The sequence below is a fragment of the Neovison vison genome, chromosome 8 (assembly GCF_020171115.1).
Source record: "Neovison vison isolate M4711 chromosome 8, ASM_NN_V1, whole genome shotgun sequence".
NCBI lineage: Eukaryota > Metazoa > Chordata > Mammalia > Carnivora > Mustelidae > Neogale > Neogale vison.
In genome coordinates, this window is record NC_058098.1 from 46650848 (window position 1) to 46673134 (window position 22287).

The 22287-nt window shown below is 41.0% G+C and overlaps 2 protein-coding genes across 2 annotated transcripts in view; one reads left to right on the plus strand and one right to left on the minus strand.

Moving 5' to 3' along the window:
- Nucleotides 1-13833, plus strand: part of XRN2 (5'-3' exoribonuclease 2) — a 91710-nt gene extending 77877 nt beyond the window's left edge. Inside the window, exons 28-30 of the mRNA XM_044263554.1 lie at nucleotides 5222-5285; nucleotides 10902-11040; nucleotides 13279-13833. Coding sequence (XP_044119489.1) covers nucleotides 5222-5285; nucleotides 10902-11040; nucleotides 13279-13344 — 269 coding nt within the window. The 3' untranslated portion in view covers nucleotides 13345-13833. The remainder of the gene's footprint in view (nucleotides 1-5221; nucleotides 5286-10901; nucleotides 11041-13278) is intronic.
- Nucleotides 13834-20119: 6286 nt separating this feature from the next.
- Nucleotides 20120-21649, minus strand: NKX2-4 (NK2 homeobox 4). The gene is made up of 2 exons (XM_044262401.1): nucleotides 21181-21649; nucleotides 20120-20736 (listed from the first exon to the last, which is right to left on the minus strand). Exons 1-2 carry the CDS (start codon nucleotides 21635-21637, stop codon nucleotides 20120-20122), a joined length of 1074 nt encoding a protein of 357 aa, XP_044118336.1. The 5' UTR covers nucleotides 21638-21649.
- Nucleotides 21650-22287: the final 638 nt, after the last annotated feature.

A 22287-nucleotide genomic window follows, 5' to 3' on the forward strand; every position in this document is an offset into this window, starting at 1 on the left:
CACCTGTAGCCATTCTGCTGGATGGGTAGTGGTCTTCTGCTGATATTTAATTAACATTTTCAGATGTTTTAGCCAAATTTTTTTTCTGATTTTCTCCCCATAAATCAGTCAAGATGGTAACCAAAGTGCATGTGTTAAGTACATTTATTTTTCCTTCCTGTCTTAATTAGATGTGTGGAATAATGTTAATTCAAAACTTCTGAAATGTTGGGGCACCTGGGTGGCTCAGTGGGTTAAGCCGCTGCCTTCGGCTCAGGTCATGATCTCAGGGTCCTGGGATCGAGTCCCGCATCGGGCTCTCTGCTCAGCAGGGAGCCTGCTTCCCTCTCTCTCTCTCTCTGCCTGCCTCTCTGTCTACTGGTGATCTCTGTCTGTCAAATAAACAAATAAAATCTTTAAAAAAAAAAAAAAAAAAAAAACTTCTGAAATGTTGAAAGTATTTTTAAATCACTGATCCTGCCTTCTTGAAACCCTAAGCTTGTGAGCCTCCTGTTTAAGGTAGTGGCTCTCCTCTGATCTTCCTGAAGTAACCTGAAGAGTCACCTATACCCACAGTACAAGTTCATCTGAACTGTGGAGTAGCATAGTGTAGCATGTAGAGTGGTTAAGAGAACATAGCCCCTGCTTTTACCGTGCCACTTAGGAACCCTGGGACATCCCCGCCACCCCCCTCCTCATTTCTAAAATGGTACTGAGAATACCCCTCTCACAGAATATCCATAATAAAGGAGTTTAAGTTATTAAGCACTGGAAATGGTGCCCAGCACACAGTAAGTGCTATGAGGGCATTAAATATTAAAAGATCAGCTTTCTTTTTTATAGAATCGCGAACTGTGAAATTTGGTCAGAAATAGTTACAGTAAAATTGAGATCTAAGCCATTTAATTTTTTTAATGTTTGTAGTATCATAGCTATTTTCTTTATGTGGTACAAAATAACACTCAAGGCAGGCCATTTGGTCAAACTCTGTGTCTGCTGTAGGTGTTTTTCACTGTTGGTTTTTGATTTGTCTTTGATGTGTCAGTTTTTGGCTGATGAGTAATTGTCTGGGTACTGATAACTTGCTGGAGTCAAGTGCAGCCTTGAGTGCTCCATGTGAATAAAGCCATTTCATTTCTGTAACCCAGAGAACCCAGTATGTCACTGCTCTTCATTTCAGTTGGTAAACTTGTCAATTAGCTGCATTTGGAAAGTGATTTTTGATTAGTGCAATCAGTAAACATGGAATCTTTCCTGTGATTGCCACGCTGATTAGGTAAATTGTCACTTGAGGAGCTATTGGTGAAGCCTTGGTTTATATGGCCTTAGAGCTTTAGAAAAGGGATAAGTTTTTAAAGACCAAAGGAAAAAATTAACTGTCATTTTTCCTCTCTCGCTGGTACCTTTCTGAAGTGCAATTCACTACCTCACAATTTTTTTTCTTCCTCTCAATGGATCTTCTGTTAGAGCCATACAAATGAATGATAATAAGTTTGTTTTACCTTCTACTTCATTACTTATCAGCCAGGAGATATTTCTGCTTTATGAATACTTAAGGGTTATATATATTTCTCGGAGTCACATGAAGAGATTTGTTTAAAAGTAGCCTTGAAGGTTTTCTTTGATCCTTTTTATTTTTCTTTTCTTGGTTGAAAGCAAGAGATGTTTTAGTAAGTGTGTGACAGAATTTTTACATCATAGGAAATTTGCTTAGGTTTTAACAAAAACTATAGTTTTTGCATGTGCTAAGTTTATGTGAAAGCAGTTATTCTGGAAGTGAGAAATAGTAAAAGCAAAATAGAGTGTGAAGTACCTGGCATACTAAAAATGGAAATAGGGACTTTTGCCATTTGTCTAGGCAGGTGCGTAGGTAGACTATTAAGAAGGATTCCTTCTCTCTACAGACAGTATTTGTACTTAATGAGCTTTACATTCCAATTCCACTTAGAAATATTGTTGTGCTTAATCTAACATGAAGCATATATGAATCTAATGAATATGTATTCTGGATGATGGTGACTTTCCCTCCATTTGTTCTGTTTCTAGGAGAAAATACACAAGATTTTTTTCTGCCTTTATTTTTCATGAAACATTCTTGAGGTTTTTCTTGATTTAGATGTATCTTATTTTTGCTTGATTTTAAATTTATTAGGGATCCTGTTTGGAAGCTTCTACAAGTACCATGGAGAGTATGTATTCTGTGATGATACCATGTATATAGAGACCCCATGGAACCAAAATCATGGAATTAAGTCTTCATGGTAAAAAGAGGCATGTGTCCAGGATGACTATAAGTGATTCTGGGACATGAGAAATACAGAGCTAGACAGGGGTCCAAATGAAATTCACTGTATTCCTTTTGATTTTGGTTAGTTAAATTAACTAATTTTCTATATGTAAGACACTAAAATAAAATATACTTCTGGAAACATTTTAACCAGTTCTCATGAAACTAACTTGTGTACAACATCTGAATAGACCAGTGGACTTCCATGTTTAACAAAGTAATGATCAGAAGGCACCTGGGTGGCTCAGTTGGTTAACTGTCTGCCTCAGTTCATTAAGTGTCTGCCTTTGGCTCAGGTCATGATTCCAGGGTCCTGGGATCAAGCCCCAAATTGGGCTCCTGCTCCTCCTCCCCTCCGTGCATGTTTTCTCTCTCTTTCACTCTCGTTCTTGCACTCTCTCTCAAATAAATCTTTAAAAAAAGAAAAAGTGGCCCAACAATTTATTTTACTTTCATTAGATTGCTTTCTCATGAATGGTAATGTGTTGAAAATAATATATATGTTGAAGTAAGTATATTTCACGTTTTTCCGTAGTAATAAACCATACATTATCATTGCTGTTTTTGTAGGAATTTCTGGTTTTACCTCTAATGATTATGATTGCCTATTTATATATGGTCTGTAGAAATGATTCAGAAATTATTCTGGGCCTGTAGGGATCCTTCTTTCCCTGTTGGTTGTGGGTTCTTGGTGATAACCCCCATGTCCCCATTCAGGTTTGGAATATCTAATGACTGCATGAAAACTCCTCAGCAGTGTTCCTCAGTTTGACCTCTGCTAGTAGTGGCTTTTAAGAGATGGAAAGGGTCTTAACTGAAATCGACTAGAGGTGCCACCTTCCTTTTTATGTTTTTTTTAGATTTTATTTTATTTATTGATTTTTTATTGACATATAACATGTATTATTTGTTTCAGGGGTACAGGTCTGTGATATATCAGTCTTACACAATTCATGGCGCCCACCATAGCACATACCCTCCCCAGTGTCCATAACCCAGCCACCCTATCCTTCCCACCTGTCTCCTCCAGCAATCCTCAGTTTGTTTACTAAGAGTAAGTCCCTTGTGGTTTGTCTCCCCCTCTGGTTTTATCTTGTTTCATTTTTCCCTCCCTTCCCCTATGATCCTGTGTCTTATTTCTCAGATTCTACCTATCAGTGAGATCATATGATAATTGTATTTATCTGATTGACTTATTTTGCTTAAAGTAATACCCTCTTAAGTAATTACCTTAAAATAATCCATCCACATTGTTGAAAATGGCAAGAATTCTTTTTCTTTTCTTTTTTTTTTTTTTAATGAGATGCCACCTTTCAATTCAGAATAGGTCTCTGCATGAAAATAATGGTGGTGAAGGCTTCCTGCTGCTTTCCAAGAAAAGCATCTGTTGTGGGTTTGGCTGCTGGACACTTCGTGCTGGCCGAGGCGCAGTGCGCTTTTCCTGCCCCCCTGCTCTGGCCAAGGGTGGTTATCTCTAGGAAAACTGTCTTCAGGGGGCAATGTCAGCCTTGTTGAGGTGGGGAGAGCCCAAAACAGTAGTAGTAGTTGTTCATACTGTAATCATGTGAACAGCTAGATCCTCTGCTTGTTCCATGTTCTCCTTTGTGGGGCTTTTAAGCATAATTCCATTTTTCTCTCCACCTCCCCCCTTTTATAAGTAAACCCAGATTGCATTTTTTTGGTTCCTAACCAGAGATAAGCTTTCATTTCTTCTTTCCTTTAAGAAAGTAATTTTGAAAAGCATGTTTCTAGTTTGTGTTTCCATTAAAATGTGAGTCTGAATACATTATGGTAAGCCTTGTTGTCCTTGGGTCTCAGGAGTCTGGAGGAGGTTACTGTCCTCACACAGTGAACTCATTAGACAACTCCTGGAACCAGCTGTTTTAATTAGGTCACACACAGACCCTGCTGAAGGGTGGCCAAGGTGACTGTAAGACTGGAAACCGGAGCAGAGCAGCACTTGGTTAACATGACCTGCTGAGCTGCTGAGTGCCCGCCTGACCGGTGTTTGGGGCTGCTCCTTTCAGCTCGGTTACGTGCAGGAGTAGCAGCCATTTAGTCGTTCCTTGGAGTCAGATGTTGCCAGTTCAGCTTTGTGTTAGAGGAGGAAGTTTGAGTCTCAGAAAACAATGGAAAAGTGGGTGGTCCCTTTATTAGCATCTTCTGGCCTGTGTTGGAGAAATGTGTGCCCTCCACTTTGTTGTGATAGCTAGGTAAGCCAGGGTTCCTTCCAGTTACCGTGCTTAGGGGGAAATTCTCAGGATTTCTATTGAAGTTACTATTCTTTCAGTTGTATTTATGGAAAAGAACCTAAATTCCTTTCTTTTGCACAGCATTTAAAATAAAAATATGAAAAACATACCTTTACATACTCATGCACACATACATAGGTAGTAAGAGAGAAATGTGGGAGTTTAATGACTAAGACTCTTGAAACTATGTTTCATTATCAAAGGAAAAATAATGAAAAATTTACTGACCCTGTTGATTTTGTGTCTTTTTACATTTGTAGTTTGTATAATTATGCTAATTTAGTTTGTATTTTGTCTCTTTTTTTTTTTTTCAAGAGATTTTATTTATAAGAATATAATATGGGTAGCCGAATAGTGATTACTTCTTAATTGAATTCTGGAGTTTCTTTGATGTTGAGTTGTGTCAGTTCTTTATATATTTTGGATACTAACCCTTTTTCAGATATATCATTTGCAAATATCTTTGGGTCTGTATGTTGTCTTTTAGTTTTGATTGTTCGCTTCAGTCTGCAGAAGCCTTCTATTTTGATTTAGTCCCACTAGTTTTATTTTATGCTTTTGTTTCCCATGCCTCAGGAGACCTATCTAGAAAAATGTTGCTGTGTCCTGTGTCAGAGAAATTACTGCCAGTGCTCTCTTCTCTGATGTTTATGGTTGTGATTACTTAAAATCTTCTGTTGACCCTTCCCTGTTTATTTTCCAGATATGAGGCCGCAGGATTCCTGGCGGGGTCCTCCTCCTCTTTTCCAGCAGCAAAGATTTGACAGGTAATATTAAAGCAAACATGACTTTTAAATATTTTTCCACATCAACATTTGAGGTTTGGGCTTTCTCCAGTGTTTGAAATGTACTTTCTTCCCTCTGAACAATTTATGTTGTGCTTCTTTTAGGAAAATAGATGCCTAACACGTTGAATTAAAAGACTCCTCTTTATATACTTTCCCACTTCCCTTGGTCCTTGGCCTTTATCTTAGTGAATGTTTTAAGGTGGCCTGAAAAATGCAACACAGTGGGCTTAAAATTGTATTAGGTTTTGGTCAGGCTAAACAAATTTCTTTTTAGAAGGCTTGTGCAGCTTAATGAGGCATAACTAATGGTGTTCCACTTTTATCATTTCTGTGCGGGCAACACCGCATTAGTACAGACCAACCATTGATTCTTGCTACAGACCTCTTGAAGTCCTAATCAGCTTCTTTGGTACAACTTTTTCAGGGCTGACAAGCCTATTGTAGGGCAGTGTCACTGTAGGTCAGTAGTTATTAGTTGCCACTGAAAACAGTTTCTTTAACTGCTTAAGACTGAACTGAATTAAACGCAGAAGGGACTCAGAAAAGGATTATGGGATCTGCAGTCTAATAAGTACTGGGGACTAGGAAGAGTGTGACATGGTTTAATAACGAGGGATGTTTGACTTACGTTCTTTCATTGATAAGTTGTGTGCTCCTAAGTCAGGTGGTTTCTACATGACAAGACAGCTAAGCATATTATGAATAATTATATTAACATCTGTAGAATAATTTTTTACAAGGCAGCTTTCAAACCTATCATTTTATGCTGGTTTGCCAGCATCAGTAAATGCTGAAACCAATTAGACCTATAGTAAGGTTTCCCTCTTTGCCTTCCCAATTCTAATCTGTTTTGTTCCCCTCTCTTTTACTGTTTTAGCAGTCTGATCATCTGAAATGAATAGAAGTGTTGTTATGAATGGGATTATAAATGTTGCTCCCCTTTTAAGAAAACTTTCTTTGGAGATTCCCAAACTTCATTTCATGATTTTCTTCAAGAAGATAAAAGAAATCATGTTACTAAATTATGTATTAATAGTAGCAACTACTTAGTGCAAGCTGCTTTTTAAATTTAAGATGACTCATACAATGCCTGAATTTATGTATTGTTTTCAATATAAGTGCCCCAAGCATACCCTACTTCCACATCTTTGGGATACGACTATTTTCAAAGTAGAAAATGAGTAAGGCTTAAATTTTTCCTAAATTACAAATTACCACATTGGAACCGATCTCATTTTAAATAACTGTCTTTCTGCTTTAAGTTTGTTGAGTTTGATTTTCAGTTTCCCTACTTTGTTGCTTGCTTCTCTCCCATGTCGTTAATAATCACGAACTTTTACAGTCTGCCTACGAAGTGTCAGCACTGTGAGCGAACATGCCTTTAGAAAAGACTTCATTTATTCCTCCTAGCAAGCCTCTGAAGTAGATGTTGTTTTTACAGATGAGGAAACCTAGGTACACAGCAGTCCTGCATTTTCCATACATTTCTCTTCTGTACCATTCTTTACTAAGAAACTTTGACTTGAACAAACAGAACTTTTTAGAATGCCTGTGTGAACATAATGTTACAGTAAAGCTGTAGGGACTTAGAGGAAATAAAGGATCTCCTTCCACTTTTGAGACATTCTTTCTTCCTTTCCAGTGGCTTTGCTTCCCTCTAGACACTGAAAGATCTCCTAAGATCATCACCATTGTCCTGATTTCCATCAGGTTTTTGTTCTTCTGCCCTAGCCAAGTACTTGTATTGTATCCCGACTGTCTTTGTGAACCCAGCAGGTTAGGGACAAGTTTTGCGGAGCATTCATTTTTGGTCTAGTTTTAGTTGGAAACTTGAAATACTACCTTAAAGCAGAAGTTAAATGTGAGCATAAGAAAATTCTTAGACCATGTCATTTAAGAAGCATAACATTCATAAAGAAAACAAAGTTTGAATTCAGCCACCTGAAATTTGTCCATTAACCTGTTAGCAGATACAGTCTGACAAGTGTGTCTAACCATTCTGACTTCACAAGGCATAGAGGAGAAAATAAAAACTTGTAGTCACTTTGACTTTACTGAGATGTGACACAACTGGTAAGTAGTAGAATTCTTACTGGAACCAGTTTTATTGATTTTTTTTTTTTTTAAAGATTTTATTTATTTATTTGACACAGGGAGAGCACAGGCAGGGGGAGCAGCAAGGAGAGGGAGAAGCAGGATCCTTACTGAGCAGGGAGCCTGACCCAGAGCTTGGGCCCAGGACCCCAGGATCATGACCTGAGCTAAAGGCAGACACTTAACCTGCTGAGCCACCCAGGCAGCCCTGATCCTTCTTATTAGTTCAGTACTTGCCCATTTCACTATTTTGGGTATTTGGTTGAGAACCCTACTAGAAAATAAAATGTTGAATGTATTTTTTTTTTTTTTTTTTTGCTAAAATACACTGTTTCTTGAATTTTCCTAGTTTGAGGTAGTATCTATACTCCATATGTTCATTTCATTTAAAAATACAACAGGGGGCACCTGAGTGGCTCATTGGGTTAAGCCTCCCAGCTCTTGATTTTGCCTCAGGTCATAATCTCAGGGTTGTGGGATGGAGCCCTACCTCAGGCTCATGCTCAGCAGGGAGTCTCCTTGAGATATCATTCTCCCTCCGTCTCTCTGCCCCTCCCTTGCTTCACTCATGCTCTCTTTCTCTGTCTCTCTCAAAAAGAAATAAATCTTTAAAAAAAAAAAATACAACAGGAATTGCCCCACCCTTGCCTTCTCACGCAGAGACAAGCCAGCTCAAACTGAGTGAATGGTAGAGAGTATTTGAGTTCTCTTCCTCGCTAGAGTTCTGCCCTGTTGTGTGTGTAATTCTTGCCAGGGAAGACTTCTCTTTTCTGGCCATATCCAGGGTGGCCATTTACTTTTTAACTTATGGGCATTAGGCTTAGTCAGTCATGGAAAATCTTTAAAAACTGCCATATATATAAATTTAAAATATCCAGATTGGTCATAGTGACTTCATATTGTAAGCTACTTTCCAAAATGGGAATTTAGAAACTTAAGAATTTTTTTTTAAGATTTTATTTATTTATTTGACAGAGAGAGAAATCACAAGTAGGCAGAGGGGCAGGCACAGAGAGAGGGGGAAGCAGGCTCTGCTGAGCAGAGAGCCTGATGTGGGGCTCCATCTCAGGACTCTGGCATCATGACCTGAGCTGAAGGCAGACTCTTAACCGACTGAGCCACCCAGGTGTCCCAAAACTTAAGAATATTGTTGTCATAGACAGAAACCAAAAAACAGAGTCTTAACCATTGAGGGCAAACTGCTGGTTACCAGAGGGGAAGTGGGTGGGGGATGGGTGAAATAGGTGATGGGGATTAAGGCACTCACTTGTCATGATAAGCACCAGGTGATGTATGGAATTTTTGAATCACCGTGTGTACACCTAAAACTAACACTGTGTTTTAACTATACTGGAATTAAATTTTTTTAAAAAACATTTAAAAAAAAAATTGAATGTTGGCAGTAATGTAAATATATATATGTAGTTGCCATCCATGATGCCAAAAGTCTCAGGTAAGCTGTCTCAGTAGATAGCTACTAATTTAAAAAAGGTAAAATGTGTCAACCTCAATACTTTGGTCCCAGATTTAAAGTGTATTTTTGAAGGTAAATTTACTTGTAACTACTTGCAAATTAATACAATTAGTATAGAAATATGGTAGACCTGTGGAAAAGAAAGGACTGCCAGTAAAAAGCAAAAGAGGATAGTACCTGTCCCTCCTACTGTTCTTTCTATTTAATTTCAACAAAATATTTTTATAAAAATTATCTTTCAAAAACATTTTAACTAATTATTTTGAACAAAAAGAGGACTTTATTCTTTTAAATTGTGGCTTTGTTTCTAACCTATTTTTAGAATATAAAATAATGTAAAATTGCATTTATAATATCGTCCATACCAGCAGATTTTCCAGAAACCCAGTTGAGTGAGTTTCATCATTGCAGACTGAAAATAAAAATTGATTACAGTTAACACAATGTGTGAGTTGCATCTTTGGTGTGTGGGTTTTATGTTAATGGCCCAGTTTTGATAAGCCTCCTTGGTTACAGTACAAAACATTAACCCCTCACTCCTTAGAGATCAGAAGAGAACATTCCTATCTCTCTGCATAATTGTTCTTTCCAAAGAGATGGGACACTCTTGCTAAAATATATTTGTATTAGTAATGAGCCTGAAAAATAATAAAAGCCCTGAATATATGGATATTCCCTCTGAGATATATTTTTTGAGTACAGCAGATTTTATTGGTTAAAGCTCTGGTTTCACCACTAACTGTGAAGAATAGTATTGGCTTCTCTATAGTTCTTCAAGGAGTTGTTCTTTGAGTCATCACACAAAAAGAATTATCTTTGGTATTTAAAAAAAAAAAAAAAAGAAAAGAAAAGAAACAGCTCCAAGTGAAGGCAAGGAAAATGGGAGGGTAGAGAGGATGGATTCAGGTTTGAATAACTGTGAGAAGAATGCATTACCCAGCATTACCCAGTGAGCCCAACTTCAAGCTGTTCCCCCCATCCCCAGCACCTGGGAAGTGAAATTCATATGCTGGTATGGTTGCAGTTAATACTTTAGCAATTTTAGAATCCTGTGATTTTTCCTAAAATCTGTAATGGCCTCAAAGCATCTGGTGTTAAAATATATTGGAGAATTTTGCTTCTATTCTTTATAGTGACTGTTCTGTAAAATGGAAGTTGAAAATGCTTCGATAAAATTGTGTCTTACATGGTGATTATCTTTAGAAGGTGTATCTTGGCTACATTGTTTATGTGACAGTTTTATATTATTATTTAATACTTCATACCTGTTGCTTTGTATCTGCAAAGTTAAAATAGGCACTTGAAGACAATTAAAACATTTCTTTTGACTAGTAATCCGGGCCGGCAAACTGGGTTCTAATAGCTGTTGAATTTGTGTTCCCATGTAAACTGTATACCAAATGCCAGTCAGCCCATGCCAATTAGTGCTCATGTTGCTAGGTCACCATGGTCAATTGAAAACTGCATCAATAGAACTTGAAAAGGTTTCCTCCTGATCAGACCTTCTGACATATTGAGCAGAATAATGGATGGGAAAAAACAGCCAAGTCCCCTACCCTAGATTCAAAATACTGAGCAGTAAGAATTCATTTGCAACCTGCAATTAACTAGAAAGAATGGACTCCAAGAACGAGTCTAGACATTTTTAAAAATAAAGCCCATTTTCCTGTCTTGTACATGTTTACTCTTTGGATAGCATCTTAAATGTAACCAACTTGGTGATCTTGGATCCAAATATTCAAGTGACCGAAAAGGAAATTTCATAGTTGAAAATGAACAAAATATTTTAAGTCATATGTTCCTGATTCATTCGAGTTTAGATCCCTCTTCTTTAAATGCTGATACTTAAACATGTTAGACTACATTGAATATGAGGGGCATAAAGGTCGCTCTGATGTTGTATGTCCCATTTGACAAATGCAAGCAAATTTGATTGTCCTGAGAGTTGGAGATGATGCTAGCCAGTTTGAGACTTTGAGCTATGTAACAGGTTTGACTTATAATGCAGACATAATACTTCTCCACAGAGGCGTTGGGGCTGAACCTCTGCTGCCATGGAACCGGATGCTCCAAACCCAAAATGCAGCCTTCCAGCCAAACCAGTATCAGATGCTAGCTGGACCTGGCGGGTATCCACCCAGACGCGATGATCGTGGAGGGAGACAGGTGATACAGTGTGGGCTGTGGGATGAAAAGCACGCTGCACACTTGGTACTTAGCCTTGCTTCTCAGGACACTGTATTTTCTTAAAAACATTTCTGGATGAGATACTGGTAGTGTCGGTCAGCTGAACTTGGTTCCCTCAATTTAAAATGTATATAGAGTGAGTCTATACCTTACCATATCTGCTACACCCTGAAGATGCTAAAGGTTTTCCAGCCCCAGAGCCCTTTTAATCATAGCGGTCAGTAATATTTAGCACAAATAGAGTCAGTTGCCAAAACATTTTTTTATCCTTTAAGGATGTTCTTTGTAGTAGTAGAAACTAGATTTCATAGTAGATAATTTTATAGAAGCTGAAAGTAACAGTCTACCCTTTTAGCTGTTACCTTTATTCATCTTAGAAGTCTCCTCTGTCTTGATTCATCTGGGATACCCCTTTTCGTGGAAAGAAATATCTCCTTCATTATTTCCCACATATTTTTTTTAGCTAAATTTAAATAGCTTTACAATGAGTATAACAATTCCTAGACAAATTTATTTAGCATGTGTGAGCTTCATTTCCTTCTCTGTAAAGTATCCAGTTTAAGCAGAATTTAAGACAGAAGTCTGTTTGCCTCAGTCTATTTGTCCCCCCAGCCATTTGATGCCTGCCTAGTATTTACGTGCTCTGCAATCAAATCCTTGCCAGAGAACAGGGTCAGAATGCTACGATTTAGTGTGTGCAGTGTTCATGGAGTTTAGCACCTGTGGTGATTTGAAGTGGATTTAAAATTGCTTACCTGGTGTTGCCTACAGGCCTTTTGCAGTGCTTCGAATATTAATTTTCTTACACAGGTTCTTGGCATGTGGTCCCTTTGTGTAAGACCTCTCTTTTGACAGCTTAGAAAGATGATTTTTTTCTTCTACACATTTTTGTTTATCTTTTTACAAGGCTATTCACTTTATAAGAAAATAATCATCTTAATTATCTTTTGAGAGAATTTTGTTAAAATTTATTAAAATCTGTTCATAGAATTTTATTTTGAATTACTGTCAGCCCCAGAGGTCTAAAAATCATATCAGTAGTTTGCCATTTTATGCTGAAGAGTTGATGGGATGATAGTAGGCAGTCTACAAAATGAGTATTACTGAAATGGGGACATACTTATAAACTAGAAGAAACCCTGGAGAATTTTTAGTCCTATTACCTCATTTTCCAAGTGGGAAACAGCAGTGGCAGCAGAGCTGTGGCCTGGCTGCCGGGTTCTTCTGAGCCCAGTTCCTCTGGTTTCTCATCTCCTTCAGAGGAGGTCTTCCCTGGAAGAAACTCTGTTTTTAACAGCAGGTAAAATCGTTATTCACTTAGAAGATAAAAACCAATTGGTAAATTATAATTCTTTTAGGACCTTTTACAAATACATTTCTTTTTCTCACTCTTTTTTTTTTACAAATACTTTTTATTAAATCACAGGTTTTGAAGTGCTATTAAATTGCAGAAGTTCATTGTTAAAAACAGTGTAACTATGACCACTCTATTTAGTGAGGTTTATATGACTAAAAATAAAGCCCTAATGGTCTACACATACTCATTATAATTTAAACCACTGAATGACAACACCAGGCCAGAGTGTGGGGTGGAGAGTCTGTTTCAGAATCCTAGAGGCCTAGAAAGGGAATTATGAGGGAGTTTTTTTGTACAGATATGTTATTTGTAAACTTACTAGGATATGTTGTGAATGTCACTAGTAATTATGTAATAATCTAATGTGTTACTTAATACTCTACTATTTATAGCTAAACATACCTCCCAAAAATCCGTAAAATTAATAGTTCATTAGGCCTCAGCTGCTTTATCAAGCTCTTGTCTTGGTTAAGCAAAATGACTTTTCCAGCATCTGTCTAAAGTTGATGTGGACATCTTACCACAGTGTGACTTGAATTACTGCTAGGGGTGGCAGGGAAGATTGAGAACCACTAGTCTTTTACACAGGTCCCTTCACTGCAGTTCATTTGTGTGCATTTTAAGGAGTTTCTTAAGTGCATGTTACAGCTACTTTGGGTAGTTTTCAGTGGTACCATTTATAGCAAGCTTTGCATGAACCTGGGGGCCTAACGCATCTATTTATGAAAGACCTTCCATGTTAAATACTTTTAAGACATATTCAGCTTCTTTATGGTGTGTTTTTCCAGAGAGATATAAAATTAATTTCTTTGAAGGGGTGTTAATCCAGAAGATAAACTCTTGCTTTTGCTTATTTACAGGGATATCCCAGAGAAGGAAGGAAATACCCTTTGCCACCACCCTCAGGAAGATACAGTTGGAATTAGGCTTTTGTAAAGCTTTCCCAAATCCTTTCATCATTCTACAATTCTATGCTATTTGTGGAAAGATTTCTTTCTCAAGTAGTAGTTTTTAATAAAACTACAGTACTTTGTGTATTTCTTTTAACTGTGTATATTTCTACTGACCTGATCTCACTGTTTATGTTGCTTTCCAAAGATGTGTGTTGCATAATACAGTGGATCTGAATTTATTATTGCTTGTAAAACACATTTGATGGAATAGGAATACTGGTTTTTCATTATGGTTAAAATCAAACCAGCTGTGGATTTTAAAACACAGTATATTCTAGATCATCTAAGATCCATGCTGATTTTTAATGCACAAGAATTAGGTATGAACTCCTGAGCTGGAACCCTCAGCCAACTAGAGTATATATTGTTCAGTATTTCTTTGGAAACATTTCATTAATGTACTTGTCTTATGGAAATTTCTGGACTTTAGTAAAAAAAAAAAAAACAACAAAAAACTGAAAACTCTGGTGTCTTGTGTCCTTATTATAGAATTTCAACATTGAAAATCTTGGCCATGTGTTGTTTTAAGTCATTTTTTCAGACAATCATTTCTATAATTAGATGTCAAAAGAACACCAATGAAGAAGGAAGACAACCCAACGAACTCTTATGTTAGTATGTGAGCTGCTGACTTGGCTAACTATACAATCTCTAAGAATAAGTTACTTCTGTTTTATAAATTTCATATAGACTTGTCCTTCAGTTTTAAGGCTTGTTTTACATCTTTAAGAAAAGCTGAAAAATTTAATTTGTAGCTACTTAGCCTGTGCTCCTTAGCATATTTTTTGCATTATTTTGTAATAATTTCAGTTTGTACTCATTTTTTTTTTGCTAGTCAGCACACTTATTCCTTAAATTTATTCTTGATGTTCATACATGGCATTTTCATATGCACTTTCATTTGTTTGCCACAACAAATTTACACACATGTGTAAAGACTTGCTGCTTTGTTACCATTTGCTTATTCTAGCCTAAGATTGTAGAATAAGGTTTTTCTTTGACCTTCTGTTTTAGGACATTTTTGCTTAATACTTCAACTAAGGCACACTTGTTAATCTTAGCCTATGCAGAGAAAAGGCCACCTTAATCTTAAATAAGAAGGTATTTTGAAGCTGTTGAGTTCTTTGCTGGTGACGTCCTTCATTGTTGAGACAAAGCCTCTCTGCTGGGAATTAACAACACAACCATTATAACCTTCACAATATGTTAAAGTGATAACACCTTTTAAATTTCTCTATGTTCCAAAAACTACAAATGGATAGCCACCTAAATCAAGTATTTCATATTCCAGAGGAGCCCATATAAATGTCCTACTCTCTATAGCTTCATAGATACCCCAAACCCACACTTCCACAGAACCTATATTTTCTCAGATTTGGGTTTTTTTTTTTTTAATTTTTAGCTGTTATAAATGTGTATAAAATAATTGTTTTTGCTTGGCCTATACACAGTTACATATAACTGTTAAAATATTTTAATTTGGATGTTTAAAGTATTTTGAAGGCGTCTAAGCCAAAAGCCTGTGGAAAAGCTGTGCCAGCTAGATTCCCTCTACATGGTGGGGTGTCCTGGAGGACACCTGCCCCCTAGATAAACCCTCATTTACAGGCCTGCTCCATTCATTCATCCTTGCTCCCTCCTTTTGCTCCTTACTCCTTCCTCTCCTTCCAACTTGTCCCCCCAAGTCTGAATCTGCCAGAAAAATGTCCTATTATTTCAACAAATTATTCAAAAATAGAATATTTAAAGCTATAAGCATTTCCTCCATATTCGGATATAAAAATAGTTAATGGACCCCATTTAAATAACTACTCATACTATCTAAGTAGGAGACAGGTTTTCAGGGTCTCCTATTAAAGATGCTTAAAAATCTTAGAACATGGAACAGTGATACTATTGTAGCTCTAAGAGCCCTTAATGAGCAGTTGTCTTCCCTTTAAGGATCAAATGAGGTAATGCACGTTAAAATAACAAAGCCATCCACAAACTATTAGATTGCCATTTGGCGTTACAAAGGCAAATTGGGTGTAATGAGCTATGGTTAATTTTCGTCCTAGGGCGCGGGACGTCTGGGCGGGCCGGGGTGGAGCTGAGGGTTGTGAGCTCCCATTTTCCGCGGGGCGCATTTGGAGGTCGGGCGCACCTCCGACCGAGTCGAGGGCCTCCGGGCGCGGTGACATTGCAGCCGGGCGGGACGGTGGCGGCGTCCGGGAGCCACTGGCCTGTCGCGGCGGGGACAGACGGGCTGCTGCTCTGAGGCAAGGTCCCAGGCCCGCGGGCAGGCGCGCCGGCGAGGCGAGTTAGCGCACCCCATCCACACGCTCCTTTCGGCGCCCTCTGCCTCTCCCGCCCGCGTCCCGACCCGCGTCCAGCCGCTCGCCGACTCAGGAGCCCCGCGAGCCGCTGGTGTCTAGTAGGTGGGCACAGGAAAGTTCAAACCCCCGGCCCGCAGTCTGGGAAGTGTGGTTTCGGCCGCCGCCAGGCCCAAAGTGAATTACTGCAGCCGCAGCCCTCGGTTCCTGGAAGTGGCGCCGCAGCTTTTTCACCTGCTCGTTTTAGCGTCTCAACTCCCTGCACGAAATGCCAACACCGAGCCTGTAAGGGGATAGCGGAGATCTTCCTTCCGAGGCTGCAGTTTTAAGTTCTAAGTCTGAGCGTAACCGAATTTAGCTAAGCTTAGAAATCTGAAGTTCAGACATTCTCTTAAGAGTCAGCTAAGACTCCCCATTCCCGGACCGCTGAGAGCTGCCAGGCTCCGTCCCGCTAGTCCGACGCCTCTTCCTGATCGCTCCAGAGGATCAGGGAGCGGAGTTCTCGCCAGACTCTTCCGGGAGATCGACTGTCCTGCTATTTCTAATTAGGAAAAAAGTCAACAGACTATAAAATAAGAAATGGCCCGTTCTCGACAGATTTTTCCTCCACTCAGGGTAAAGTTAATCTCTTGTGTTGCTTGTTTCTGGATTTCGTATTTACGGAATGAGGAGGGCTAAAAGGAAACATGCTTTGATTTTTTTATGTGAAATGGGAATAGAGCTATATTCACTACTGCAAAATAGCACAACTTAGAGTTACTCAATGTTCGTGGTTAAACCTTTATTAGAAGTTACCTAAACAATGACTGAAATAGAGGTTACACGGGATTTAAAAAATAAAATAAAAGGCATTTCATTCAATTTTGGGTACACATTTCATTTAATTGCGTGTATACATCTAAAGCAAAAACAATGAAACCAAAAAACTCTCCCAGAAACTTCCACTACCCCAAAATGAAAAATGATAAAATAAAAGTGATCCTGAAATCACAAAGTTTTCTAAGTACTTACTAGGGAGAGCAAATTCCTGATGGAATGTGAATGCAGTGCCTGTCTGCCATTTTCTCTGAATCTTCTCCAGATGCTCACCAATTCTCACTAGCAGTTTAAAAAAAAAAACAAAAAAAAAAAACAAAAAAACCCAAAAAACTATCTTTTTCTTTTTTTTTTTTTTTAGTAAATTGTATCCTAATTCCCTGTCTCATTGGGTTTGGGCATGACAAGTAGCAGCATTTTTAAAAACTGGACCGAAATTGTCAACATAAGGTTTTTTTTCCACACAAGTTACTGTTGTGTTAAACCATTGGGCAATATCATTCATGCTTTGAACATCTGAAACTTGTACTGCCACTACATAATGCATTATTTATGCACAAATTCATATCTAAAAACCCAGTCCATGGGTCTTTGTGATTGTGGTTCAAAAATTTACTCCGAAAGTCTTTTAAATCAGCAGTATTCAATGCAGCTAACAAAGCCATTCTTTGGAAGGTGCTTGCATTTAGTGACCAGGATAGAGTTTCTGATTTGCTTTAAATTGAAAGTAAACAATTGCTAGCAGAATAGAGTTTGGACACAACATCTGTGTTGATAAAAGTCTGGCTACTTGTTTTGACCATCGGGTTTTAATTCTAAGCAAAAACTTAAATAGAAAACTGGGTTACACCCTCCATGCTTTCTATACAAAACACCATTCCTGCGCCTTCAACATTGCACACTGCCACACACTCAAAGCTTCAATTCATATCCCAATGAAGATTACAGAAAAGTACCTGCAATCCCTGCTGTTCCTCTCTGCAACTTTGATTCTGAGTTTTTGTTTCTGTGCCTCAACTGGAAAAGATAAGCTTGTTGTGAAACCCCAAAACATTTAGGAAAATATCACATCTGCAGTTAGCATTTCTGGAACCCAGTTTTGCTCTGGCCTCTGCTAAACTTTGAGAGGGCTTTGTTCCACTCAGACCCTGCCTCGGCCCTCCCTCTTGGTTGTGAAGACACTTATCCTCCTCTTCAGTTAATGAGTTTCACCTAGTCTGGCCGTTTGTGTTTTTATAAAAGATCTGCAAAGCACTAATTGCAACAGAAGAAAAAAAGCTCTTGCTTTGCATTAATCAGAATGCAGAATTCTATAGTAAAAACATTTTCTATTCCAATGTTTCAAGAACCAAACCTTATCCTAATTTCAGAATGTGCACACAGAAACTGTGAATTTCTGGGTGTAGGATGTTAAGCCATCTGCAGCGATTACTTCTGGCAGTGGTTCCTTTACTACTTAAAGGAATGCTGAAGGGAAAAAATATGCCTACAGCAAATACACTTTAGAAAATACTGTATAAAGAAGGCTGTTTTTTCTTAATGATCTTTTGGATACAGAGTTCACTTAATCTAAGGGACTCTTTGTTCCAGAAATAAATTATCAATGGAAAAATTGTCCATGAAGATTGTTTTCTTTAAAAATGTTACTTGGAGCCTTTAGTCCATAAGCTATTATTGGTAAGTATTGGGTTGTAATAGGTATATATATCACAAACCATGTGGACTTTCGGAACACATTTCCTAGAAGTTAAATTTCAGAATTCTGGTACTGATGTGAGGGAATCAAATCAATATAGAAAAGCATTTTGAAATTTGGCATATCAGTAATAATTACGCTAGCTTGGCAAAAATTTTGAAAGTCAGTTCTATCAATATGCAAAAACCGAAATTGGGAGAATTTTCTGTAGGTGTATTGCATCATTTTTATATTATTTTCTTGCTCAAATTATTTCCTTTTATGTAAATAGTTTTTTTAAAAAATTAGTTCTCATTTTCCCAAAAATGCATTCACATACCGTTGATAAAGCTGATCCCCTTGCTTGTTCAGTGGTTGTTTTTTCCCTCTGTGAAAGGGACTGGAGTTTTATTATTATTATGTAAAATACAGTTTAGAGAAAGTGCAAGTTTAATTTCTAAAACACCTTCTGAAGGATTCACTTTGTACATTCAGAAAAACACCCAAACAATGAAGTGAAATGAAATGTTTCAGTCTCAAACTAATTCTAAAACTTCAAATGTGTAAGAGTTTTAGGGTCTCTGTTAAGTAGTTGTGATCATCTATAAATCACAATTCATCCATGTTAGGTCTTTAATTTTCATTCGTTTTATAAGCTAACAATCTTCAGCTTGCTTTTGGTATTTTTACTCCAATACCAGTTATTTAAATCATGAGTAAACTGAGCTGCGGTGTCATGTCATGCCAGGAGGTGGGGGTGGAGAAAAAAGCCAAACCAAAATAAAACCTATACAACTTAGTGAAAAAGAAATGACCACTTGACTTTAACCAAAAAAGTACTTAAGATTCTTTTAAGTTATATTTAAATATTCATTTGGAACATAAGAAATATAAATTGGCATATTAAAGAGTAAATACATTATTTGTACAATAAAACACCAACAAAATCGGTGTGCAACCCCTATTAAGTTGTAAATATGATGGGAAAATTATAAATAATTCTTACTCTTTCCATTCTGATTACAATTCAACAAATCACCTTCTCTTCCTTCTTGACATGCTTTGAAATATAGAGATTGATGTCAATTTTAGCAAATTTGCTTGCTTGTTCTAGTATTTTATCAAGGTATTCAAATTCAGATAAGCAAATAACTTAGAGCAAATAACAGATCTACGGAAAGACAGCGTGCATTTATTTTATCAGCTGATTTTGGGAGACCAGATTCCACATAAGTAGTTTACAATCCTTCCTTCTTATGAGCCGCTTCTTACGGTAGGAAATATCCTCTTTTAGAGTAATATAGAAACACTCATTTGCCAAATAACGATCAAAACATTTTAAAATCGCCATTAAACTTAAAAAGCATTATCAATCCATGTAAGCAGTTATTTTGATTATTTTTATTCCATTTCTCTATTACCTAAATGGCAATAATTCCCCTGCAATAATGTTGCTATGTGCATGATCCATCTTGAGCTACAATATACTTTCAATCAAACATTAATGAAATTGCACTTAATGGGGAGGCCTTTGAAAATTAATCTCTCAAGTTCCACTCCAAAAAAGAATTCATTATTAAAGCTGGGTTGGTTTTTTGAGCTACAAACACCAACAAAGTTTCCAACTTTTAAAACTCTTGAGAGCTTTGGTTAGGACGTGGTGGATGTGGACTCAGCCAGCTTTTCAAATAATTTAGGAACTTCTGAAGGAGCAAATCACCACCTCACAGCCTCCTGGCGTCGTATTATTCAGTCCCGGGACTGTCGCTGTTCCCCACCCCCAGCAAAGAGGTGCCGAGGCTGCCCCTCTCCACGACCCGTTCATCAGTTTCTGATCGCCGTGTACGTAAGGGTCCGCTTCGGTGTGTTTCCCCCATCCGTTCTCGAAGTTTCTTACACAGCCTCCGCGCCGCAGGCCGGACCCCGCCCCGGGGCGCCCGCGCGGTCACCACGTCCTGCCATAGAGCAGGTTGGCGCCGAGCACGCCGCCGCCGTAGTCCCCCGCGGTCGCGTCCAGGGCCGCCAGACCGCCCCCCGGCCCGTGCAGCGCGGGCGGGCTGGGTGACAGCTCCTCGAGCTCAGGCGCCGGCGTCGGGGCCGGCGGCTGCGGGCCGGCCTGGCCGGGTGTCGGGGTGCTGGCACCGTTCTGGCACGGCTTGCCGTCCTTGACTAGCACGGGCACCGCCACGCGACGCGGGGACGGCGGCGGGGGTGGTGGCGGTCCCAGGGCACCCTCCTGCTGTAGCTGCTGCGCCGCCTTGTCCTTGGCCTGCCGCTTCATCTTGTAGCGGTGATTCTGGAACCAGATCTTGACCTGCGTGGGCGTCAGGTGGATCATGCTGGCCAGGTGCTCGCGCTCGGGAGCCGATAGGTACTTCTGCTGCTTGAAGCGACGCTCCAGCTCGTAGACCTGCGCCTGCGAGAAGAGCACGCGGCGCTTCCTTCGCGGCGCCGCCGCAGCCGCATGCAGCGGCGCCAGCGTCTTGGCGGCGTCCGCGATGCCCGTCAGCGACCCCATCCCGGCTACGTTCACGCCCGCCGATGGCCCCATGAACCTGGAGACTGGGGAGGGCCCCAAGGGGAGAAGCCGGGTGAGCGCCAGGCCTGCTGGGATCCTGCTCCCGCCGCCGCCCCAAGCTCTTCACACCGCGCGGCCCGCGACGCCGGTGGGACCCCGGCTGGTCCCAGCACCTTCTGCGCGTCCCGGGGCACCTTCTGCGCGTCCCGGGGCCCGGCGCCCCTCACGCGCCCCGGGCGGGGTCCCAGGACACCCCCCGCGCGCCCCCAGCCCGGTCCCGGCACCCTCCGCGCGCCCAGGAGCCCGGCACCCACCGCGCGCCCCCGGCTGGGTCCCAGGAGCCCCGCCCGCCCGAGCCGCGTCCCAGGACCTCTCGCGCGCCCCGGGCGGGAGCCCGGGACCCTCGGCTTCGCGCGCGCCCCGGGCTGCGATGGGCAAAGCCCGCGCCGTCCGCCTGCCCTCAGTCCCGCGCTGCCCGCCCCGCTCACTTGACGAGTAGCGCGGATCCGGGTTGGCGCCGTACCAGCCGGTGGCCGCGGCGGCCGCACCGCCCCGCATGCCGTCCGTGTAGGCGGGCAGCTCGCCCACGTTGCCCAGGCCGCCGTTGCAGTAGCCGCCCATGGCGCCGTGCGAGAACTGCGAGACGCCCGGCGGCATGTGGTAGGTGGCGGCTGCGGCCGCCGCCGCCGCTGCGGCCGCCGCCGCCGCCGCCGCGTTGTGGCCCGCCATGGCGTGGGGCGGCTGCATGCCCGCCACCGCCGCCGCCTGCGAGGAGGGGCCGAGCGGCGGCGCACGGTAGGCGGCGGCGGCCGCGGCCCCCAGGGGCGCCCCCAGGCCGGGCGGCGCGCCGTCCATGGCGCCGCCGAACTTCTTGTAGGTCTCCTCGATGGGGCTCAGGATGTCGGACACGGAGAAGGGCGTCGTGTGCTTGGGGCTCAACGACATGGCTCGGCGAACGGCCAGGTAGGGGGGCCCGGGGCGGGCGCAGGCGGGACGCGGCGGCCGCTCGTCGCCGCCACCCCGGCTGCGGCGGCAGCGCCTGTGACGAGAAGTCGGCGGCGCGGCGAGCCCCCGAGCCGCGGGATCTGGGGTTTATTTTAGTCCGCCGCCAGGTTTACGACAGACTCGGGGGGCGGAGCAACATCCCAAACGAGCAAACAATGGTCATTGACATCTTTTTCTCTACCCCCCCATCCCCGTAATGGAGGCAAAAAAGGTAAAGGGGGCAGTTGGGTGTTTCTTGAGAAGATCACACCCCTCTGCTTTCTCCATCCTTCCCGCCTCCATCCCCAGCAGTTACCCCAGCCCTCAAGCACCAGAAATTAGAAACTCCGAGGTCGGCGTCGGGGCTTGACGTCAAGAACTCAACGCTTCTTTCCTACCAGACTGGAGTTTCCCTAAGGGACTTTGTAGCAAGTCCACTATATTTGGGCATCGGGAATGGGGTGCTGAGCTGCAGGGGTTATGCAGGGCTCACCTGGTCCTCTACAGCGACCAGCGCCTCATTCGCTTCATCATCTGAAGTGTTGAAAAAAAAGAAAGAAAGAAAGAAGAAAAAGAAAGAAAAGAGAAAGAAAGAGAAGGAAAGACAGAAA

Coding starts and splice junctions, on each gene's coding strand:
- NKX2-4 (XM_044262401.1), bottom strand. CDS start 21,637: ATGTCGTTGAGCCCCAAGCACACGACGCCCTTCTCCGTGTCCGACATC. Junction 20,737..21,180: donor GGATCCGCGCTACTCGTCAA/GTGAGCGGGGCG, acceptor GGCCCTCCCCAG/TCTCCAGGTTCATGGGGCCA.